This window comes from Balaenoptera musculus, chromosome 19 (genome assembly GCF_009873245.2).
Source record: "Balaenoptera musculus isolate JJ_BM4_2016_0621 chromosome 19, mBalMus1.pri.v3, whole genome shotgun sequence".
Classification (NCBI taxonomy): domain Eukaryota; kingdom Metazoa; phylum Chordata; class Mammalia; order Artiodactyla; family Balaenopteridae; genus Balaenoptera; species Balaenoptera musculus.
In genome coordinates this window covers 41,485,755-41,505,963 of record NC_045803.1, presented here as the reverse complement: position 1 = coordinate 41,505,963, position 20,209 = coordinate 41,485,755, and the positions used below count along the sequence as shown (strand labels likewise).

Here is a 20,209-nt window from a genome sequence, read left to right as displayed (position 1 = left end):
AGAATCCGCCTGTCAATGCAGGGGACACGGGTTCGAGCCCTGGTCTGGGAAGATCCCACATGCCGCGGAGCAACTAAGCCCGTGCGCCACAACTACTGAGCCTGTGCTCTAGAGCCTGCGAGCCACAACTACTGAAGCCCGTGTGCCTAGAGCCCGTGCTCTGCAACATGAGAAGCCACTGCAATGATAAGTCTGCACACCGCAACGAAGAGTAGCCCCTGTTCGCCACAACTAGAGAAAAGCCCGCGCGCAGCAACAGACACCCAATGCAGCCAAAAATAAATAAAATAAATAAATTTATTAAAAAAAAAGAAAATAGGTATCTAGTGAATAAACACCTATTTATTTTCAGTGCAGGTAAGTGGAGAATGATGTCTTGATTATTCAGGCTTATGAATATCAGATAGTGATGAGATTCAACTCTGGAAATTCAATGCTGATTTCCAAATCAAATTCCTCATTCAAATCCAAATACCCATAATGTTTGTTTGTGGGTGCTGAGCTAGAAGCTTAAAGTCAAGGTAGACTTTATCTACCTAAACTATACTAATAATAAAGTAGTACAAATCAAGAATTCAATGGGATATTATTTTTCACTTATCATAATGGCAAAAAAATATAATACCCAGTGCTGGCAAGGGTGAAATGAAAAGGCATTCAAATACATACTTACTGCCGATATGAGTGTAAACTGAAACCATCTTTCTTGGGAATGATTTGGCAATGTGTAACAAAAACCTCAAAAATGTCCACATCTTTTGACCCACTAATTCTACTTCTGGGAATGTCTGCTAGGAAAATAGTCTAACATGTAAACAAAGATTTATATACACAGATATTAATAGCTGCATTATTTATCACAGCATAAATATTAGGACTCTCAGCTCCATCAGAAGAGAAGAAAGAGAATCTTAGAGAAGCATTTTCACTCTAGGATCTTTTCTTCTATTTCAGGTCTTTCAAATGTTTGGAAATTCTTAGAATTAGAATTATTTTTAATATAAAAATGGCAGCTTTATTTATAATAGCTAACATTAAAAACAACTATATAGAGGACTGAATAGAGAAATATGGTATATTCATGTAACATTATAGGAAATGCCTGTGCTATTAAATTAATAACATTAGGTTGTAGAAATCAGATTGCCTAGGGTAGAGAGTAGCGGGAACTGAGTGCACAAGGGTCAAACTTTCTAGAGTACAGAAGTGTTCTGTATTTTGATGGGGATGGAGTTAAATGAATATATATATCTGTCAAAACTCATCAAACTTAAAATGTGTGTATTTTGTTGTACATAAATTAGTTTTTAAAAATCAAGACACAAATTTTAATTCTGAGTTAAATATATGTATAGGCATATGGTGAAAGAAAATATACCAAAAACACTAATTGTAGTTATTTCTGGGTAGTGAGATTATATTTTCCTTATATTTTTCAAACTTTCTGTAAAGAACAAGATCTTCTGCTATAATCAGAAAAAACAAGTGTCGTTCTCAAAAATAATGACAATAATAACACATTTGTAAATGCTTTACACTGATACAAGAGTAAACTCTTTTACTCTGGTAACTCAAGTCACCTGCATTACAACTCTGAGGCTAGATGGTTGTTTCCATTTAGGAAGCCATGTGAGCTCTGGATGACGAAGCTTATTAAACGGGCCATCTATAAACAAACGGTTGTCTTGGGATGCACCACACATTGCTTTCCTGAACTTACCATAAGTGTGGGACTGGTGCCCACTCACAATTGAGGTGGTAGCACCTTCCTCCAACTGCTGGATTTTTTCTGACAAAATGAGGTTTTCCTCCAGCACTCTGACCAGTTTTTGCTTCAAACTTTCCTTTAGATTAGAAAACAAAATACAAACACATTAAGAATCTGAAATTCTGAGGAGTGCTTTTAGAAAACTGAAACAATCTTTCCTCTGTTTAGTGATAAACTGAATGGAGGTCAGCATCTCTCTTTCTCACTAGAATTTTAATTCATTGGTAAGCATAGCTCAAGTGCAGCAAACAAATTTATCACATGCAATTGCAATCTTTCCTGTGAGTTATCCACTACTCTCGCAGAACAAGTGGTTGTTTTGACAAGTGGCCAGCATCTGAGTCACCTATCTAAAGTTTCTAGAAACTAAACTTGATGCCTGAAAATCCTCTAATGTTAAGAAAAGGGGGGGAAAAAAGCCTAAGAATATGAGTCCCTTCTTTCCCTCCCAGAGCCAGCAGCCTAACACTCTAGGAATGGCCCCTGGTTTAGGGCTCTCCATCAGAAGGGAGGAAAGATAATCCCAGAGACATCTAACTTCCCTCATCTGAATCAAACCATAACCTTCAAGAACATGGTCCTAAATGTTTTCACTCTAGGGCCTTTTTTTTTTCTTTTTCCATTTCAAGTCTTTCCTTAGAATTTTTGGATTAGGGCTAGGATTAGGGAGTCATCCCTGCAAAATCTCCAAGCTGTCCCTGCAAGTTTTGTGTTCCAGATATGCACAGACTGACTTTTCTATATTTCAGTTCAGAAACATCTAGGTGCTCATGGTGATGATGTTCTTTATGGCACAGACCTGTTCTAGTCTTGCTGCCCCATCCTTTTCTAGTAAAGGAAGAGTAGGAAAAGAAGACGAGAGCAGAATACCATGTCATTAGGGACCAGCTGCCCCGTCTCCTTCAGTTCCATCTCCCTCTTGTGGAAGGCTTTTGATGTATCTTCAGGATGTGAGCGACACCACTGCTGAGAAGGAGCAGGGACTACCAAAGTCAGAAGCAGATCTCGGGCAGGACCTGCCAAAAATTCAGGTTGGGCACACAGGCCAATCTTAAAAGCTAAAGCACAGAATTCCTAGTCAATAACTACCAGCTCTGTAGGACAAATAGGGTAATCTAATATCTCCTTTTTTCAAGAATTTAGTAAGTGGCTGTAAGAGATGTTTCATGATGGAGATAAAAAATTATGGGCTTCCCTGGTGGCACAGTGGTTAAGAATCCGCCTGCCAATGCAGGGGACAAGGGTTCAAGCCTTGGTCCGGGAAGTTCCCACATGCCGTGGAGCAGCGAAGCCCGTGCGCCACAACTACTGAGCCTGCGCTCTAGAGCCCGCGAGCCACAGCTACTGAAGCCCACGTGCCTAGAGCCCGTGCTCTGCAACAAAAGAAGCCACCGCAATGAGAAGCCCATGCACCGCAACGAAGAGTAGCCCCCGCTCACCACAACTAGAGAAAGCCTGCGCACAGCAACGAAGACCCAGCGCAGCCAAAAATAAATAAATAAAAGAAATTTAAAAAAAAAAAGAAAAAAAGAAAAGTTAAACCCAAACAACTTTAAAGTTTCTAGTTCTTACTTAAACTTTTACCACCACCAACAGCTCCTTGAATTCTTCTTCCATTAAACAACAAATAAACACATGGGGACAATATTTGCAAAACCGTTTTCCCCTAATTTCCTAAAAAAGAAGCCCTAAAAAAGAGTCCACGTCATCTAGTCATTGGAGTTTTTTGAATCATATTTTTCGAATCGAATATTTCAACAGGCATCTCAGAACTCTAATGATCAAACCCAATTTCTGTTGTATTTATTGTTGGCACTTTCCCAAGGATCATAAAATCCTTTTGTAATCATTAACATGACCATGCTCTATTTTATATCTCATCACTCAAAGACTGTCAAGAAAAAGTTACAGGAGGAACAAGACAATTGGTACACGAGGGAAGGGTGCTGATAAAAAAAAACAGGGAAGGGAATTCCCTAGAGGTCCAGTGGTTAGGACTCGGTGCTTTCACTGCTGTGGGCCCGGGGTTCAATCCCTGGTAGGGGAACTAAGATCCTGCAAGCTGCTCTGTGCAGCCAAAAACAAACAAACAAGCAAGCAAACAAACAAACAACAGGTTAGAAGAAGATTATAAGAAAAATGCAGGTTTGTCAATCACTGTGTGGCTGAGAAATTTTGGTAAGTGATCATGAGAACAATTTTCCCTGCAAGTTAAGGGGACTGAGTGGCTTTTATCAGAACATAGAGCAGAAACACAAAGCAGAAGCAAGGTTTGAGCCTTTCTCCAGGAACTGAGAATGCACTCACTTACTCAGAAACTTCTTGTTGAGGAGGAGGGAGCCGGAACCGTTCCAGTGCTTATCCACAAGCTCCAGGAGCTGTCTGAGGACAGTGGCCACATGGGATGTTCTGGCAGAGATCGGGGGACTGTGGTTTCCTGGCAAACCATGCAAACTGCCCAGGTCACTAGAGAGAGGCTCAAGAAAAAAACCGAAAAACCCAACCATTTGTCATTCTAACACAACAAGGGAAGTAAAAATCCAGACATTTAAAGTGTTAACATTAAAAAAAGAAAAAAGAAAAAAAGAAAGTTGGTTTCATCTTTCAGTTTGGATTTGAATAGAATATTAATGTCCAAGGCAAATACAATAATATATACAAGGATAATTTCAAAGGTAACAGTATCTTCTATCATAATTTTCTGTAGAGATTTTCAGAAGAAAACAAAAAATGTTTTAACACCTATGTCTATGGCTCAATGTATTATGTTATGTAATATGGAAAGATTAAACTGCAGAACATTTTTTAAGGTATTATATATCATAAAATAAAATGGGGAGTAATTTAATAAAAGTTATAACTCATAAGCTTATATTTAGTATATTAATATATAATAAACATAAATATCTTATAACATTTTAAATGTTATGTTAAATGTTATTGTTGGACCCAGTACTAAAGATACTTTTTATTCAGTAAGAATCTTATGTATATAGATGTATAGGTAGAGCTCTCCAATGAAACTCCCAATTGTTTATTCATTCAGATATGATGTATATGTCTATTTATTTAGTCATGTCTGAATGAATAAAAAACAATTGGGAATTTTACTGGACAGATCAATCTACAAATCTTTTCTGTAGGGTCTCAAGGGACTTCAAGAAAGCTGTTATATATTAAAAACAGCCAAATTATTTCTCAATCTTTGGCTCTTTTGATATTAAAAATATAGATGATTAATTAGATAATGCTGTCATATATGACAACTGTGAAGCAGAACACCAGACAGTGATACCTATGACTTGAGTCACACAGGTGGCCTATGATTAATAAGGAAAAGCATTACAAATGGGATAAACATTTATTCAACAGATCTGTACTGAACACTGATCATGTGCATGGAGAGTTCTACATAAGGACTGTGAACATATGAAGAAGTAAAAGATGAGGTCCTTAAGAAGTTAACAGCCTGATTAGGAAGAAAAGTCAGAGAAAAACTGGTTACACTACAAGCCCACTTTAGAGGATCTTTGTCAAAAATGGATATTTACTGTCATTGGTTTTTCATGTATTGGTAATTCAGTGTGCGCATCATGGAACAACTTAGAAACACATACATGCCTTTACGTATTTTCTTTCATTTATCACAATGCGGTGAGAGCGGGGGATAATTTTTTTTATGAACTTTGGAATAATTTTGTTCCTTTTAATTTTCAGCAAATTAAAAGCTGAAACTTCTTAAATGCTCTTCTGATTTATACCTTTCTAGAAACTGAACAGTGTATTTCTTTTATATTTATATTCAAACAGCTCTTTTACAACTTTTCATATAAAGAAATATAGTATCTAACAGGAAAAAAGAAATGGGAATTTTTAAGATAGTCCAGAAAAGTGCATTGAGATTTTAATTGCTGTTTTAACAATCCTATCACATGAAATAGAGGTGAAAAAATCTCCTAGAACACGTCTTATTAATATAGCACCCAAATATCCTAAGTGTTGCTGTACCTTCACCCCAAATACATTAACACCAGTGCTCTTGTCTGGAAAAATAGGCATCAGTGGCTGAAAATGGAAAACAAAAAAGGACCAAAAAGTCAAAAAAGTATTACAAGACTGCCCTCTTTGGTGCACAAAAATTACAACCACCTCCAAAGTTTTGAAAACTGAATAGAAAGTATTTAAAGGGTAAAAAAAACAACCAACGAAACAACAATAAAACTCCCTTATAAACCCATGTCAATGTGCAAAAAGATTTCCATCAACTGAAAAATAAGTGACTAGAAATAGTTGTTTTTGACCAAATCCCCTGCTTTCTCACAAGGCAGTAAATGATTAAATGACAAATGATTCGTATGACAAAGATTATGGGTTCAAGGGAAGAGAATGCCCCAAGAGCTATAATTCTTTTAACTAATGAGAAGAAAGCTTCATGATGGAAGTAGGGCCTGGAGAAAAATTAATATTCAAACAGATGAGAGGAGAGAAGAAGGCATTCTCCATGGAGGGATGTATGCAACGGCAGCAACAAAACTTAGTTACTAAGTAAGAACAACACTAACTATCATACTACAATTTTATGGAATGAATTATATTGTATATGTGGGAATGGTTCTTGATTTGTTGTTCATTCTCTGAACCAACTCTCAGCTAAAAATCTCTTGGATAATCTAATTCATCTTGGAAAAAAATTGGAATAATTTAAATTTCTAGACAGGAAAGCAATGCTTTTAGAAGAAATATCCCAAGCAAGTTAGTGATTTGTGGCCAAAGCAAATGTGTAAACATGATAAGATTATAAACATCAATGCTACAGAGATCACTCTTCAGCCAACCCTGAGCCCCTGGCAACTTCTGCGTTCCTTCCTGTGGTAAACTCTGTCTACCACTTCTTATTATCAAAGTACTTCTCCACCGTGTTTATGCTTTGGAAGTAGATTAGGGACCCTGCTCCCTGTGACAGAAATGAGGAAATGCTGCAGAAGGGGAATGACTTTCCCAAGGGCAAAAGAATCACAGGCTTTGGCCTGGCAGTATTACCCACTGGCCTCTGAAAATCCCTTTGAATTTCTACCACTTTTCATCCGAACCACCGCCACCAAAACAGAATCCCATTCTGCTCTTGGACCTGATGTGCTTTTGCACGAGCACAAACAAGCCAACACTTGCCTCGCTGCCTGTAGCATCTCTGAAACCATGTTTTGGATTCAGGGTGTCAAGGATATTTTCTTTCCGTTTGAATCCTCTTCTCAATGGGCTTAATGACCCCTTGGTCAAACTCTCTCTGTTTTCTGAAGTCCCAGTAGGCAACAGCAGTGTCCGCAGAGAGTCTCCCAGGATGGTGTTGTTTGGGAAAGAACCATGTACTGGTGTTAAATCGCCGAGGCTGGTGGATAATTTTTGCTCTACATTCACCAGCAGAGCAGGGTCGCTGTTGAAATGGGTTGTGGCATACAGATCTGTGAAGGAAACAGGCCAGGAGATGAACCTGCTCTTCAACTCTCTCATGTCTTACTTCCATCCTTACCCTGTCTGGAGTCCAAGGGTCATAATGATCTCTCCCTAGTATATACCCTCAACTCTCTGGACCCTTTCTCTCTCCCTCCACCTGACAAAACCCCAACTCTGGTTAAATCCAACTGTGCACATACTCCAAGCCTACAGCAGAGCAGTGGGAAGTGACTGGAAAACAACATATATCTCTTTCCAACATCTTCACTTTAAATTCATAACCACTATCTTAACTGGGCCCGGCTATCCTAATACATTACTCTAATCAATTTACTCTTCTATTCTTTTTTTTTAATTTTTATTTTATATTGGAGTATAGTTGATTAACAATGTTGTATTGGTTTCAGGTGTACAGCAAAATGATTCAGTTTTACATATACATGTATCTACTCTTTTTCAAATTCTTTTCCCATTTTTTAAAATGTTTATTTATTTATTTATTTGGCTGTGCTGGGTCTTAGTTGCAGCATGCAGGATCTTTAGTTGCGGCATGTGGGATCTAGTTCCCTGACCAGGGATCGAACCTGGGCCCCGTGCATTGGGAGCAAGGAGTCTTAGCCACTGTACCACCAGGGAAGTCCTACTCTTCTATTCTTTGAGATCACTATTTCACATCTCTCTTCTCCTCAAACTTCCAACACCTTCTCCCCCCTCCTCACTCTCAGTTGCTGATCTCTTTACTTCTCTGAGCAAAAGAGAGGCAATCTAAGAAAACATCTATGTGATCTAACCACTAAATCTACCAATTCCACCTGTATTTGTGTCTATAATTTCCCTCCCTTCCTTCTTGTAATAGATGAACTGTCTGTGCTTCTATCCAAGGCCAACCTCTCCACTGGTGGACTGGATTCCATCTCCTCTTGACCACTCCCCAATTTTTTTTCTTGTAATTGTCGCTTTTCTCTCCTGCATCATCAATTTTCCCTCTACTGGATCATTTCCACCATGATCTCCTTGATTCCATCCCCCTTCCAGCTACATTTCCATGTCTTTGCTCCCCTTCACTGCAAAACTCCTTGAAGGGGTCATATATATTCAGTAACTCTATCGCTTCTCCTTTGATTCTTTCTTGAACTCACCTCAACAAGGCTTTTATTAACAACGCATCTCCTGAAGCTGCTCACTAATGCGTTGCCAAACACCATGATCATTTCTCAGTCCCAGAAGTGTTAAAGGCATCTATTAAGGACATCTGACACTGTATTTATCACTCCCTCCTTCTTGAAACATATTCTTCACTTGGCTTCCTGGATACCACTCTCTCTTGGCTTTTTGTTTTTCTCCTACCTTAGTAGCTGCCTCTTTCTTGCTCTCCATGATGGTTTCTCTTCATCTACGAGATTTCTAATTGTTGGAGGACTCAGATTAGTCCTCAGATATCTTTTCTATCTATATTCACTCTCTTGGGGAGATCTCATCTAGTCTGTTTTAATGCCATCCACACACTTAATTCCCAGCCCCACCTTCTTCCCTGAACTCCAGACTAATATGTCTACTTATCAAATTGGCATCTCTGAGAAGTTTTAATAGGCACCTCAAACTTAAGCTGACTAAGACCAACTCTTGGTATCTATCCTAAAACCTGTTCCTCACACTGTTTTCCATCTGAGTAAAATGGTAACTTCATTCTTCCAGTTATTCAGACCTGAAACCTGGGAGTTATCCTTGACCTTCTTTCTCTCACACTTCATCCTCAATCCACCAACAAATCATGGAGTGTTATCTTCAGAACATATTCAGAATCTATTTCTCACCACCTACACTGCTATCTCTCTAGTTCAAGCTACCAACATCTCTTATCCAGATTCTAATCTGTTAATTTTAAAAACTTCTATCCTTGCTCCCCATTGCCTATTCTCAACTCAGCAGCCAGAGTAATTCTTAAGTTAGATCATGTCACTCCTCTGCTACAAACTCTCCAACAGCTTCTGATCTCACCCAGAATAAATGTCTGGCTATCTGACTTCATTATACTCTTTACCTAGCTCACTCTGCAGCAGCAGCCCTGGCCTCCTCATTGTTCCTTGAACATGCCAAGCATGTTCCAGCCTCAGGAACTTTGCACTTACTATTTCCACTGTCTAAAATTTCTCCCCCCAGTTATCCACATGGCTCACACTCTTACTTCATTCAAGTCTCTACTTTTATGATATCTCACCTGAGAAGCTTACCCTGACCATTCTATCTAAAACATCACCTCCTCCATATTACTCTCTAATACCCTTATGTTACTTTTCTTCACAACACTTATCATAACCTGACATATATTTAAAATTTGTTTATCATCTGTCTTACCCTCTTTAAAATAGAAATTCCATGAAAGTAGGGACCTTTTTTATTATGTCAAAATATACATGGAATTTTATTTTTGTTTGCTACTTTATCTGCAGATAGAATAGTATCTGGCACATAGTAGGTATTCAATACATTTTGTTGAATAAATAAATAACTGAAGAGTGGTCTCTTACCCTTAAACTAGCTTTTTCTGAAAAAGTAACTCAGAATAGAAGTGACTGTGGCCAGAGAAGACTAGATGTAACTAGAAATATGTCCCAGGATGCTATCAATATTTAACTAAAATAACATATAGTTATGAAGTCTGCATTTCTATAAATTTTCTATATATTTTCTCTAATATATCTATCATGTTAAACTCATACCCTGCAGATTTCTCAAGGCTCTATGGACCACTGGTGACTTTATTTATTTATTTATTTATTTTCAGCTTGCAGGATCTTAGTTCCCCAACCAGGGATTGAACCCGCGCCCTAGGCAGTGAAAGCGCAGAGTCCTAACCACTGGACCGCCAGGGAATTCCCCAATCTAAGAAATATTAATTCCAAAATTTCCAGTTATACCACAATCTTCAGGCCTATGAAAGAGGTCTATAAACTAACAGGAAGCTATTACCTGAACTAAGCTTCAAAAGCCTTCCGGTGCTGGAGTCAGGGTTTGACAGAGAAGTCAGTAAGCCTCCGCAGGAATGGGATGTGGTGGCCTTCATGTTATTTGAAGGTTTTGTGCTATATTCTCGGTAGTTCCTGCTTCTCTGAGGCCTTTTACCAAGGCTTCCATGCAGGGATGGATTTTGAGAATAATGACTATCATAATTTTCTAGACCAGCATCTGAAGGTAACTGATAGGGATGACTCTGTCTAGAATCACCCACATCCAGGCGTTTACCCAATGAGGCGTCATGGGTAAGCTGATAAGTATCAGGTTTTAGTATCAAGTCCTTTTCTGGAGAAGAACCTGAAGACTTGTTGTCCAGAAAAGATATTCGGTACCCTTCTCTAGCCATCTTCTCTGGGGTTCGAACTGTGGATTGATGAGGCGAGTGGCGTCTGAATTCTAACCATCACCAAGGGGGGAAAAAAAACAAAAGACAATGAGAATTCTTCTTAGGGTATCCCTGTTCACTGGATATACCTCTGTCTACCAAAAAAAAGTTCTCAGGAAGAGATGGTTTATAATTTTTATAAATGGTAGCATAAAGTGATAAAAGGATTCCTACATGGAAAAACAAAACATGTTGGACATTGTGTAGACAGTAAAGAATCTGTAACATTCTGGAGATAAATTTTATGTCAACATAATCCTGTAGGAATTTCCTTCTAAAACTGTAGTGTCAGAGTTTTCTATATACGATTTCTACTATTTTGGTGCACCCCCACATGACAAAAGTTGTGATCTTAGGTATTCAGACAATAGTTGGTAGGTCTATGATTTCATAGACTCCTCACAATAAAGCTAAACTCACTCCTACCCCCAACCTCTACCCAGAGGATCTAGGTTCACACATAGGGAACCACTATCCTAAGCCAATTAAATGGCAGGAAATGCAAAACCTATGAAAATCCCTAATCCAGCTATAAAGTATTTCTCTCAGACAGGTGTATCTGTCATCTCCAAAAAGCCTCAGAGTAGGGCAAGTAGAGCATCAGACAAAAAGAGAAGTCTTTGTGCTCCTTGGGGCTTTCAGAAATTCATACGCTTGAAGGCCTTCCTGAGTTAGTCACATTAACTTTTAAAAAGTGGAACCAAGTACCTTCTATCTCTACAGAACCTTTAAGAATATCAACATTTTTACCAAGGGCCAGTCTATACAGTAGGGGAAAGATTATAGAACAATATCTTTATGTAAGAAAAAGAATCTAAGAACAAGTAATGAGATTAGATAATTCAGACTATCCCTCCTGTTGAAGATATTTAAAAAGTGGGATGATGTATGTTCTTAAAAGCATCAAAGAGCTAATAAACTAGTGAGGAATTTCTAGGCCAAAATCTAGAAAACAGCAAGAACTCATATAGGTGAGTCTAGCACTTAAAGTGACTTTTACCCTAAGGAGCTTTAGGGTGAAAGGTATAGAAGTTCAAGTTCAGGATCCATCCAAGGTAAGGAGTACGAGAAACCACCCCCTCATCCACTCCCCACATTAAGATGGAATCCTAATCAGGATACAATCTTCAAAGTAAAGGTAAACTGGAAATAAACCAGCCCTTGTACACTGGTAATCCAGGTTTGCATCATTTGGGTGGTCCAGGGAACCTCAAGCCTTGAGCCTGGATTAAGGTGATCCCAGGCTGATAGTGTCCCAGGCAACTGGTAGAAGCAAATGAAAATCTGATCTGGAAAAGATATCTTCATGTAAGACTTTAAATCATTCCTACAAATAGTTTTTAAAGTACAATAGCCAGCAAGTAGCCAAAACAAACAAACAAAAAAGGAAATAAGACAACACAAGTGAGAATGAGTAGAAAAACCAGACAACATGCACAAAAATTTGAATTAATAGATGCAGCCTATAAGATGGCTATTTTTACTATGTTTAAAGATATATAAAACAGCTGGGAAATTTCTGCTTATAAAAAGTGACCCAGCAGATTTGAAAAAGAACCAAATCGAATTTATAAAACTGAAAATAAACTACGGAGATTAAGAATTCAGAAGACAAGCTTAACAACAGATTAGACACAGCTGAAAAGAATGTTAGTGAATTTAAATATGGGTCAGAAGGAGTTATCCAGAATGCAGATCAAACCAAAGAAAGATGAAAAATATAAAAGAATAAGAGACAAAGAGGACAAAGTGAAAGAGGACATACATTTACTTAATCAAGAGTCTCAGAAGGACAAAATAGAAAAAATGGGACATAAATAATTTTTGAAGCACTTTACAGAAATAATGAGACAGAATTCACAAATTCAAGTGTAATAAATACCAAACAAGATAAACAAAAAGAAGTCCACACACCATAGTGAAATTGCAGAAAATCAAAGACAATTGGAAAATCTTAAAAGCAGCCAGAGGAAAAATAAGACAGATTATCCTTGCAGGAGTGACAAATTTCTAGCTCAGTGGTCCCCAACCTTTTTGGCACCAGGGACCGGTTTTTGTGGGAGACAATTTTTCCACGGACCTGGTCGGAGGTGTGGAGATGGTTCAGGTGGTGATGCGAGCGATGGTTCAGCTGGTAATGCAAGCGATGGGGAGTGATGGGGAGCGGTAGATGAAGCTTCGCTCGCTCGCCCGCCGCTCACCTCCTGCTGTGCAGGCCCAGGGATGGGGGGTGGGGGGGAACCCTGTTCTAGCTGACTTCTCAAAAGCAACCACAAAAGATAGAATACAGTGGAATACCTTCAATATTTTGAAAGAAATAACTGCCAACATAGAAATTTATACCCAGCCAAAATACCCTTTAAGAATGATAGTGAAATTGGGGCATTTTCAGACAAAAACTGAAAGAATTCATCACCAGTAGACACACACTAAAGAAAATTCTAAAAGATGTACTATAAGCTAGAGGAAAATTATCTCAGAAGGGAAGTCTGGGATTAAAAAAAAGAGAAGTAAAGGGACTGCCCTGGTGGTCCAGTGGTTTAGAATCCGTGCTTCCAATACAGGGGGTGTGGGTTTGACCCCTGGTCAGGGAACTAAGATCCCACATGCCGCGTGGTGCGGCCAGAAAATAAAAATTAAAAAAAAGAGCAAACAAAGTGGTAAATACATGGATAAATTTAAATGAACAATGACTTTATAAAAATAGTATCTTGTGAGTTTTAAAAATATAGAGAATTAAAATCCATAATAATAATACATAAATCAGGAGGGATTAAAAGGAGTAAATTACTTTAAGGTCTTTGAATTACCCAAGAGAAGAGTTAAGGTATTGATTAATTTTAAAGTTGAATAAGTTAAGGACACATATTATAGTTTTGGGAATAATACCAAAAGTATAGAAACAGTGTATAACTTGTAAACTAGCAGAAAGAAAAAAGTGGATGAATAAAAACATAATAGATCCAAAAGAAGGCAAGAAAGGTAAAAGAAACAAGGAATAGTCAGCCAATACAAAAAGTCAAGAACAAAGGAAGTCAGAATATCCACTCTTCAACCTGAAAGACCTCACAGGTCACTAAGCATCCAGGGCAGCCCCTTATGAAAGCAGAAAATAATTCATCACGTAGTCTCCCAGGACTGAGACATCTCCATCTTCTCCCAAATCCCATCACACCTAGATTTCTCTGACTAGTGTGCAGAAAAATACTGTAAGCAAAATATTTACCATCTTCCTGGTGATTCTCACTTGGCATCTCCCTTCTTGCCACTTCCTGTATCCAAAAAAAAGTTTCAAAGTTTAGGAGAAGGGAGTCAATGGGCATTCAGACATGAGTTTAACTAGAACAGGGAGGTTCAGAATACTTTCCTATTAGTAAGCAAGTCCATCCTTGCAAACTAGGGAAAAAGATCCTCAAGCAAAGGTCAAGATTTAAGCTTATTTTAAAATAGTCACAATACAAAGAGATTCTAGAGTTGCTTTGGAGCAGATAAGGGGATGACTTGAAAAGACAAAATATCCTTAGATGGTAAAGGACATACCAAGCAGTGAAATATTGTATTTTCTCTGCTTTAGATAACTCAGCATAGAAGTTAGATGGTACCACCTTTTCCAACTTATTTCTGCTTAAAGAACTCCCACACTTATTTTACCTCTAGTAAAGCTGAGTATCAACCATAGGAGCTACTGAGACTTTTTAATAGGCTGAAAATTAATCTAAGGCATAATTAAGCAAGGATTGATACAAAGTAGAAAGCTTTCTAGAGTTTGCTTTTTACAAAATCATCTTCAAGTATTCAGCATCTTTTTGGTAGTCATGCAGAGAAAGAAATCCTACTTCCTATTTCTTAAACTAAGAGGACATATAGCAGGCTATTCAATTTCCTTTTTTCTCACACTTCAAGAAGTAATTTCAAAGTTTTTTTAATCTAAAAAGTGCTATTTAATGTTAACTGTAGATTACAGTATACTTTGTCTCCATTTCCTTTAAAAGAATACCAATTTTTTTAAAAAATGGTAATTGAAATAGTTTCTAAATTACCCAAGTAGAATCTCCAAAAACAAAGAAACCAACTAAATGTTTATCTGTCTTTTTATAAAATGAAGGTATTATAAATTCAACCTGAAATCTTACTATCTTTTTCTTTGTACAGTGTTGATTATCCAAATTGTGGATTAATCAGAGTCTTTCCTTCTCTTCTTTTATTTATTTATTTATTTATTTATTTATTTGGGCCCCGTCTTAGTTGTGGCAGGCAGGCTCCTTAGTTGCAGCATGCGAACTCCTACGTGCAGCATGCATGTGGGATCTAGTTCCCTGACCAGGGATCAAACCCGGGCCCCGTGCCTTGGGAGCGTGGAGTCTTAACCATTGTGCCACCAGGGAAGTCCCTTTTCTTCTCTTCTTTCTCCTTCTGGCTACTTTCAGCAAACTTATTGCTCATAATTTATCAATAAAAATGCAGACAAAAGGAGAAGTTGAATATGAAGTAGTCAATTCTGCTTCCTGCATCATATTCATTCATATAAATAAGTAATGGACTCCCACTAATTTTTTTCTTTAAAAACTTATTTTTAATTCTTCCCTCACCTTGCATGATCTCTACCTCTTCATTGCCCACAACTTCTATGCCATCTTTACCCCTTAACTTTTCTTTTTTTATGTTTCATTGAAGAGGCAGTGCTGGGAGAGCCACCCCTGAGATGTTAAGATCCAGTAATTAAAAGGCAGAGTTAGAAAATGTAAAGAAGCCAGGTAACAGGAAATGGAGACATTGGGCAGAGAGGAGAAAACTGAAAACCAGACAAAACCTGTAACAGTTGTATCCCTGTTTGAGTGCCAAAATGCCTGGCATAAAATGTGCTAAAGTTATTTGTATAAATATACTACATTTGATCAGGTACTGGGGGAGAGGGAAAGGGGAGATTGAAATTAATGGAGAAGGCCCTTTGCATCCTGTCTTGTGCTTTCCTTTTAAAGTGTCTAACATGCCTTCATCAAAAAAGTCCTCTTAAGTCAGACAGAGAAAGACAATATCATATATAGCTTATATGTGGAGTCTTAAAAAAATGATACAAATGAACTTATTTACAAAACAGAACTAGAGTCACAGATGTAGAAAACAAACTTAATGGTTACCAAGGGGGAAGGGGAGAGGGATAAATTGGGAGATTGGGATTGACATATACACACTACTATACATAAAACAGATAACTAATAAGAACCTGCTGTATAGCACAGAGAACTCTACTCAATACTCTGTAATGACCTATACAGGAAAAGAATCTAAAAAAGAGTAGATATATGTATATGTATAACTGATTCACTTTGTTGTACAGCAGAAACTAACACAACATTGTAAATCAACTATACTCCAATAAAAATTAATTTTAAAAAGTCCTCTTAGACCTTCACAATAATTGAGAGTCCACTGGATTATTAGCATTAATCATTGACTAGTCCACAGATCAGCAGGAAAGTGAGTACATTACCTGTGTCCCCAGTGGCAAAGTGTCTAATTTCTGATCTGGTATACCATTGCCCTGGGTTACAGAAGTACTTGTTGGGGAATCCTTTACTTCCCAGTTAGGGAAGGGAATAAAAAGTCCTTTGTTTGAGCCTGTGTCAAAAGAAAAGGCATACAATGAAGCACTGACCAGACTTTAAAGGCAACATGTCATATGGAAAGATACTAGAAGAGAAGTCACAAGATTGAGAGTTAGTTCTGGTGCCACTACTTGGAGACCATGTGAACTTGGACAAACTGCTTAACCTCTCTCAATCTCTCCACCTGTAAAACAGTGATGATAAAATCTAAATTTCCTATCTCTTAGAGTTGAGGTGAGGTTAAAACAAGACAATGGATATGAAATGGCTTCATAAATTATGAAATGCTCAAGAGAAATTAAGAAGCAGGCAAATATTTTGCATACTTCTGAAGTGAATATATAATAAACTTTGACACCAATTCAACAATCTCCAGCTATAGGGGGAGATGGCTGGAAATAGACTCCTGACATCAGGCATCTCCAGGGCTTTAATCAACAGTCTGCAGTGATTCATCATTTTAAATCAGCTTCATCATTTCAAACCAGCTTCTTTCTGCCTTGATTTCCTCATTTGTTCAAAGAAAAAGACTAATCAGGACCTATTTCATAGAAACGAATGCCAAATCCTTAGGTTTCCCAGTATTTTTTGCCTATCATTAGAGAAACAACTTTAAAAATAGAAAGGAAAAACAAACAAAAACTGTATCCTATCCTGGCCACCTCAAAAAGAGTTAGTTAGGATTTCTATTAGATTGTAACACTTGTACAAAAGTTTTTGCATATCCTTGATTGATACTTATTAATTGCAGAATTCTGGGATTTGGGGTCTTCTGGGGGACCCATGGATGAAGATAAGAGGTTTTTGTTTAGGGAGGTTTTTTTCTCTAGTAGGATTGTATAAGAATTAAGATGGTTTCCAAAATTTGGGCCTTAGTCAAACAATGTGCTCTTCTGCTAGTTCCCATGTTCAGGCTCTGGCAACAGAAAGCTACTATAAGGCAGGGCAACTGAGAATACAGAGTGAGAATAAAGCCAGCCTTTTGAAAATCCAGCCCTTCTGTCCATTTGGAGCTCTAAAATGCTTCTTATTTCTGAGTTGCCTTTTGGGAATGAAATGTCCTACTACTTCAATACAAGATGTTCTTCCACCCTTGTACTTGACAGAACTGTATTTCTCAAAGTGATATAAGCTGTCAAAGTTTATGTTCTGTGGTTCCTTTGCAGTAGCAACACAGGAAAAACAAAACAAAACAAGGTGAAGTAGAAATTGCTGATTTTAACTTGATTCTTAGTAGAAAATTAGAATGGTTAGTAAGCTGTGACTTTGGGTTCAAGGCTCCTCTTACCCCTTTCCTACAGAACAACACAAAATTCCCAGGTGTCCAAGACCCTGCTCCATCCTGGTTTTTCTCCTACCCTGCTAATGCTCTTTTTTAGATTCACAGGTTCTTTTTCTTTCAACCTACCTCTTGGTTCAAACAAATCCCCCAAGGTCCAAACTCTTTGCTGAATGCTATCATACCTTCTCTTTGGTGTCAGCTATCTCCCAAATCTGGATGACCCTAAATCTAAATCTCTTAACTTTGATCTGTCGTTTCATGTCCAGACTTAAGTTTTTTGAACTGCCCCCCAAAGAGTGCCTTATAGACAACTAAAAAGTCAGTATTTTCTTTTTTTTTTTTTGGCCACACCGCATGTCTTGTGGGATCTTAATTCCCCGACCACGGATTGAATCCGGGCCCAGCAGTGAAAGTGCTGAGTCCTAACCACTGGACCACCAGAGAATTCACAAGTATTTTCTAAATCGAACTCATAATCTTCACTTCCAGGCCTACTTCTGCTGATGGTCCCCACTTCCATCCCTAACCCTGGTCTTAATACTGGCATTACTATTGACCCAATCCCTCAAGATAGAAACTTGTTCTTTGATGTTCTCTCACTCATCTCAAATGTCAATCAATTATCAAATTCTATAGAATCACTTTTTTTGGTGGGGGGAATCTTTATTTTAATTGAGATATAATGTACATGCCATATAAGTCACCCTTTTACAGTATACAATTCAGTGATTTTTACTGTATTCACAAAGTTGTACAACCATCACCACCTTCACTTTCCTCACCCCAAAACAAACCAAATTAACTGTCACTCTCAATTCTCTTCTCCCCACCAGCCCCTAGCAAACATCAAATAGGATTTGCTTATTCTGGACATTTCATGTAGATGGAATAATATGTTTGACCTTTTGTATCTGGTTTCTGTCAAGTAGCATGATGCTTTCAAGATAAACATTGTAGCATGTATCAGTACTTCAATACTTTTTAGGCTGAAAAATATGCCTTATATGGATATGCCATTATTTTGTTTCTCCATTCATCAGTTGATAGACTTTTTGGCTATTATGGATAATGCTGATTTCATTCCTGTACAAGTCTTTGTGTGGACATATGCTTTCATTTCTCTTGGGTATATATCTAGCAGCGGAATTGCTGGGTCAAATGGTAACTCTAACTTTTTGAGGAACTTCTAAATTGTTTTCCAAAGAAGCTATACCATTTTCTTTTCCCACCAGAAATGTATGAGGGTTCCAATTTCTCCACATCTTTGCTGTCACTTGTTATCTGTCCGTTTGATTCTAGCCATCCTAGTGGCTGTGAAATGGTATCTTCCTTGTGGTTTTGATTTGCATTTCCCTGATGGCTAGTGATGTTGAACATCTTTCATGTGCTTGTTGGCTAGTTGCATAACTTCTTTAGAGAAATGTCTATTCAATCTTTTGCCCATTTTCTAATTGGGTTGTCTTTTTGTTATTGATTTGTAAGAGTTTTTTTGTATAGAATGGATACTAGACCCTTGTCAGATATATGATTTGCAAATATTGTCTCCCATTCTGTGGGTTGCTTTTTTACTTTCTTTGTTTTTTTAATTAATTAATTATTATTATTATTATTTTGGCCACACCACGCGGCATGAGGGATCTTGTAAGTTCCCCAACCAGGGTTGGAACCCATGCTCCCTCCAGTGGAAGCACGAAGTCCTAACCACTGGACTGCCAGGGAATTCCCCAGCTTTTTTTACTTTCTTGATAGTGTCCTTTGAAGCACAAAAGTTTTAAATTTTTATAAAGTGTGACTCAACTATTTTTTCTTTGGTTGTTACACTTTTGGTGTCATATTCAAGATATACGCTCACTCCTGAAAAAGATAAACTGACACCTTGCTCTGCTACATTATGACTAAGCATGTCATGTACCACAGTCAGGAAAAATCAGGAAAAAGAAACAATCTGCATTCTGAGATAATTTTTTTCTTGTCTTATACTTCAATTTATTTTCTCCTTTTTCTTCAGATGTAAAATATATCCAACACTTAATTCCAAAAGCAAATGTATTTATGACATTGTTGTCCAGCCCAGGTTTTTATACCCATTTAACCAATGTGATAGGACCATAATTCATTATCATTTTACCACTGAAAATTGTTTTATATTTTTAATGACAGAGAAATGGCTTTATAATGCTGATGCTGGTGGCAAAGAACTAATAGTTGGCTACTTCAATTACCAGTAATCTTAGATGGATGAGGCCCTGCTTCACACATTTGGCCAAAAACCTTGCAACCCATCTGAGGTAGAAACAGAGACGCACTACCCAGATCCCTTTCACGGAGGACTTGATTTACTCTTCAGAGTGTGTCTCAGCTACAGAGAACTACCTCCTGATGTCATGCCCTTCCAGAGGCAGTCCATATGCAGTGACCAAATGGGGCGCAGGGGCAGTCCTTGCTCTAGAGCTGTCCCTCTGCTCAACTCTCCTTCCTCCCCTTCCTTTTGATATTGATCTCTAATAAACATCTTGTACCCTAGATTCCACTGAGATAAAATTTTGAGAGCAGAAATAATGGGTCTAGCACTAGCCTCCAAAATAAATGAAGGGGATTTCCCTGGTGATCCAGTGGTTAAGACTCCACGCTCCCAATGCAGGGGGCCCAGGTTCGATCCCAGGTCAGGAAACTAGATCCCCATGCTGCAACTAAGAGTCCGC

General features: G+C 37.9%; 1 protein-coding gene across 3 annotated transcripts in view; it reads right to left on the bottom strand.

Annotated features, from left to right (window-relative positions):
- Positions 1 to 20,209, bottom strand: part of LRRC36 (leucine rich repeat containing 36) — a 69,070-nt gene that overhangs the window by 22,746 nt on the left and 26,115 nt on the right. For 2 of the 3 annotated variants that reach the window (XM_036834225.1, XM_036834224.1), the window contains exons 3-9: positions 16,111 to 16,238; positions 13,846 to 13,897; positions 10,190 to 10,630; positions 6,938 to 7,227; positions 4,080 to 4,245; positions 2,639 to 2,784; positions 1,721 to 1,844 (exon numbers count right to left, since the gene is read on the bottom strand). In XM_036834225.1, coding sequence (XP_036690120.1) covers positions 1,721 to 1,844; positions 2,639 to 2,784; positions 4,080 to 4,245; positions 6,938 to 7,227; positions 10,190 to 10,630; positions 13,846 to 13,897; positions 16,111 to 16,238 — 1,347 coding nt within the window. The remainder of the gene's footprint in view (positions 1 to 1,720; positions 1,845 to 2,638; positions 2,785 to 4,079; positions 4,246 to 6,937; positions 7,228 to 10,189; positions 10,631 to 13,845; positions 13,898 to 16,110; positions 16,239 to 20,209) is intronic. The other variant, XM_036834226.1, reaches the window with a different exon arrangement.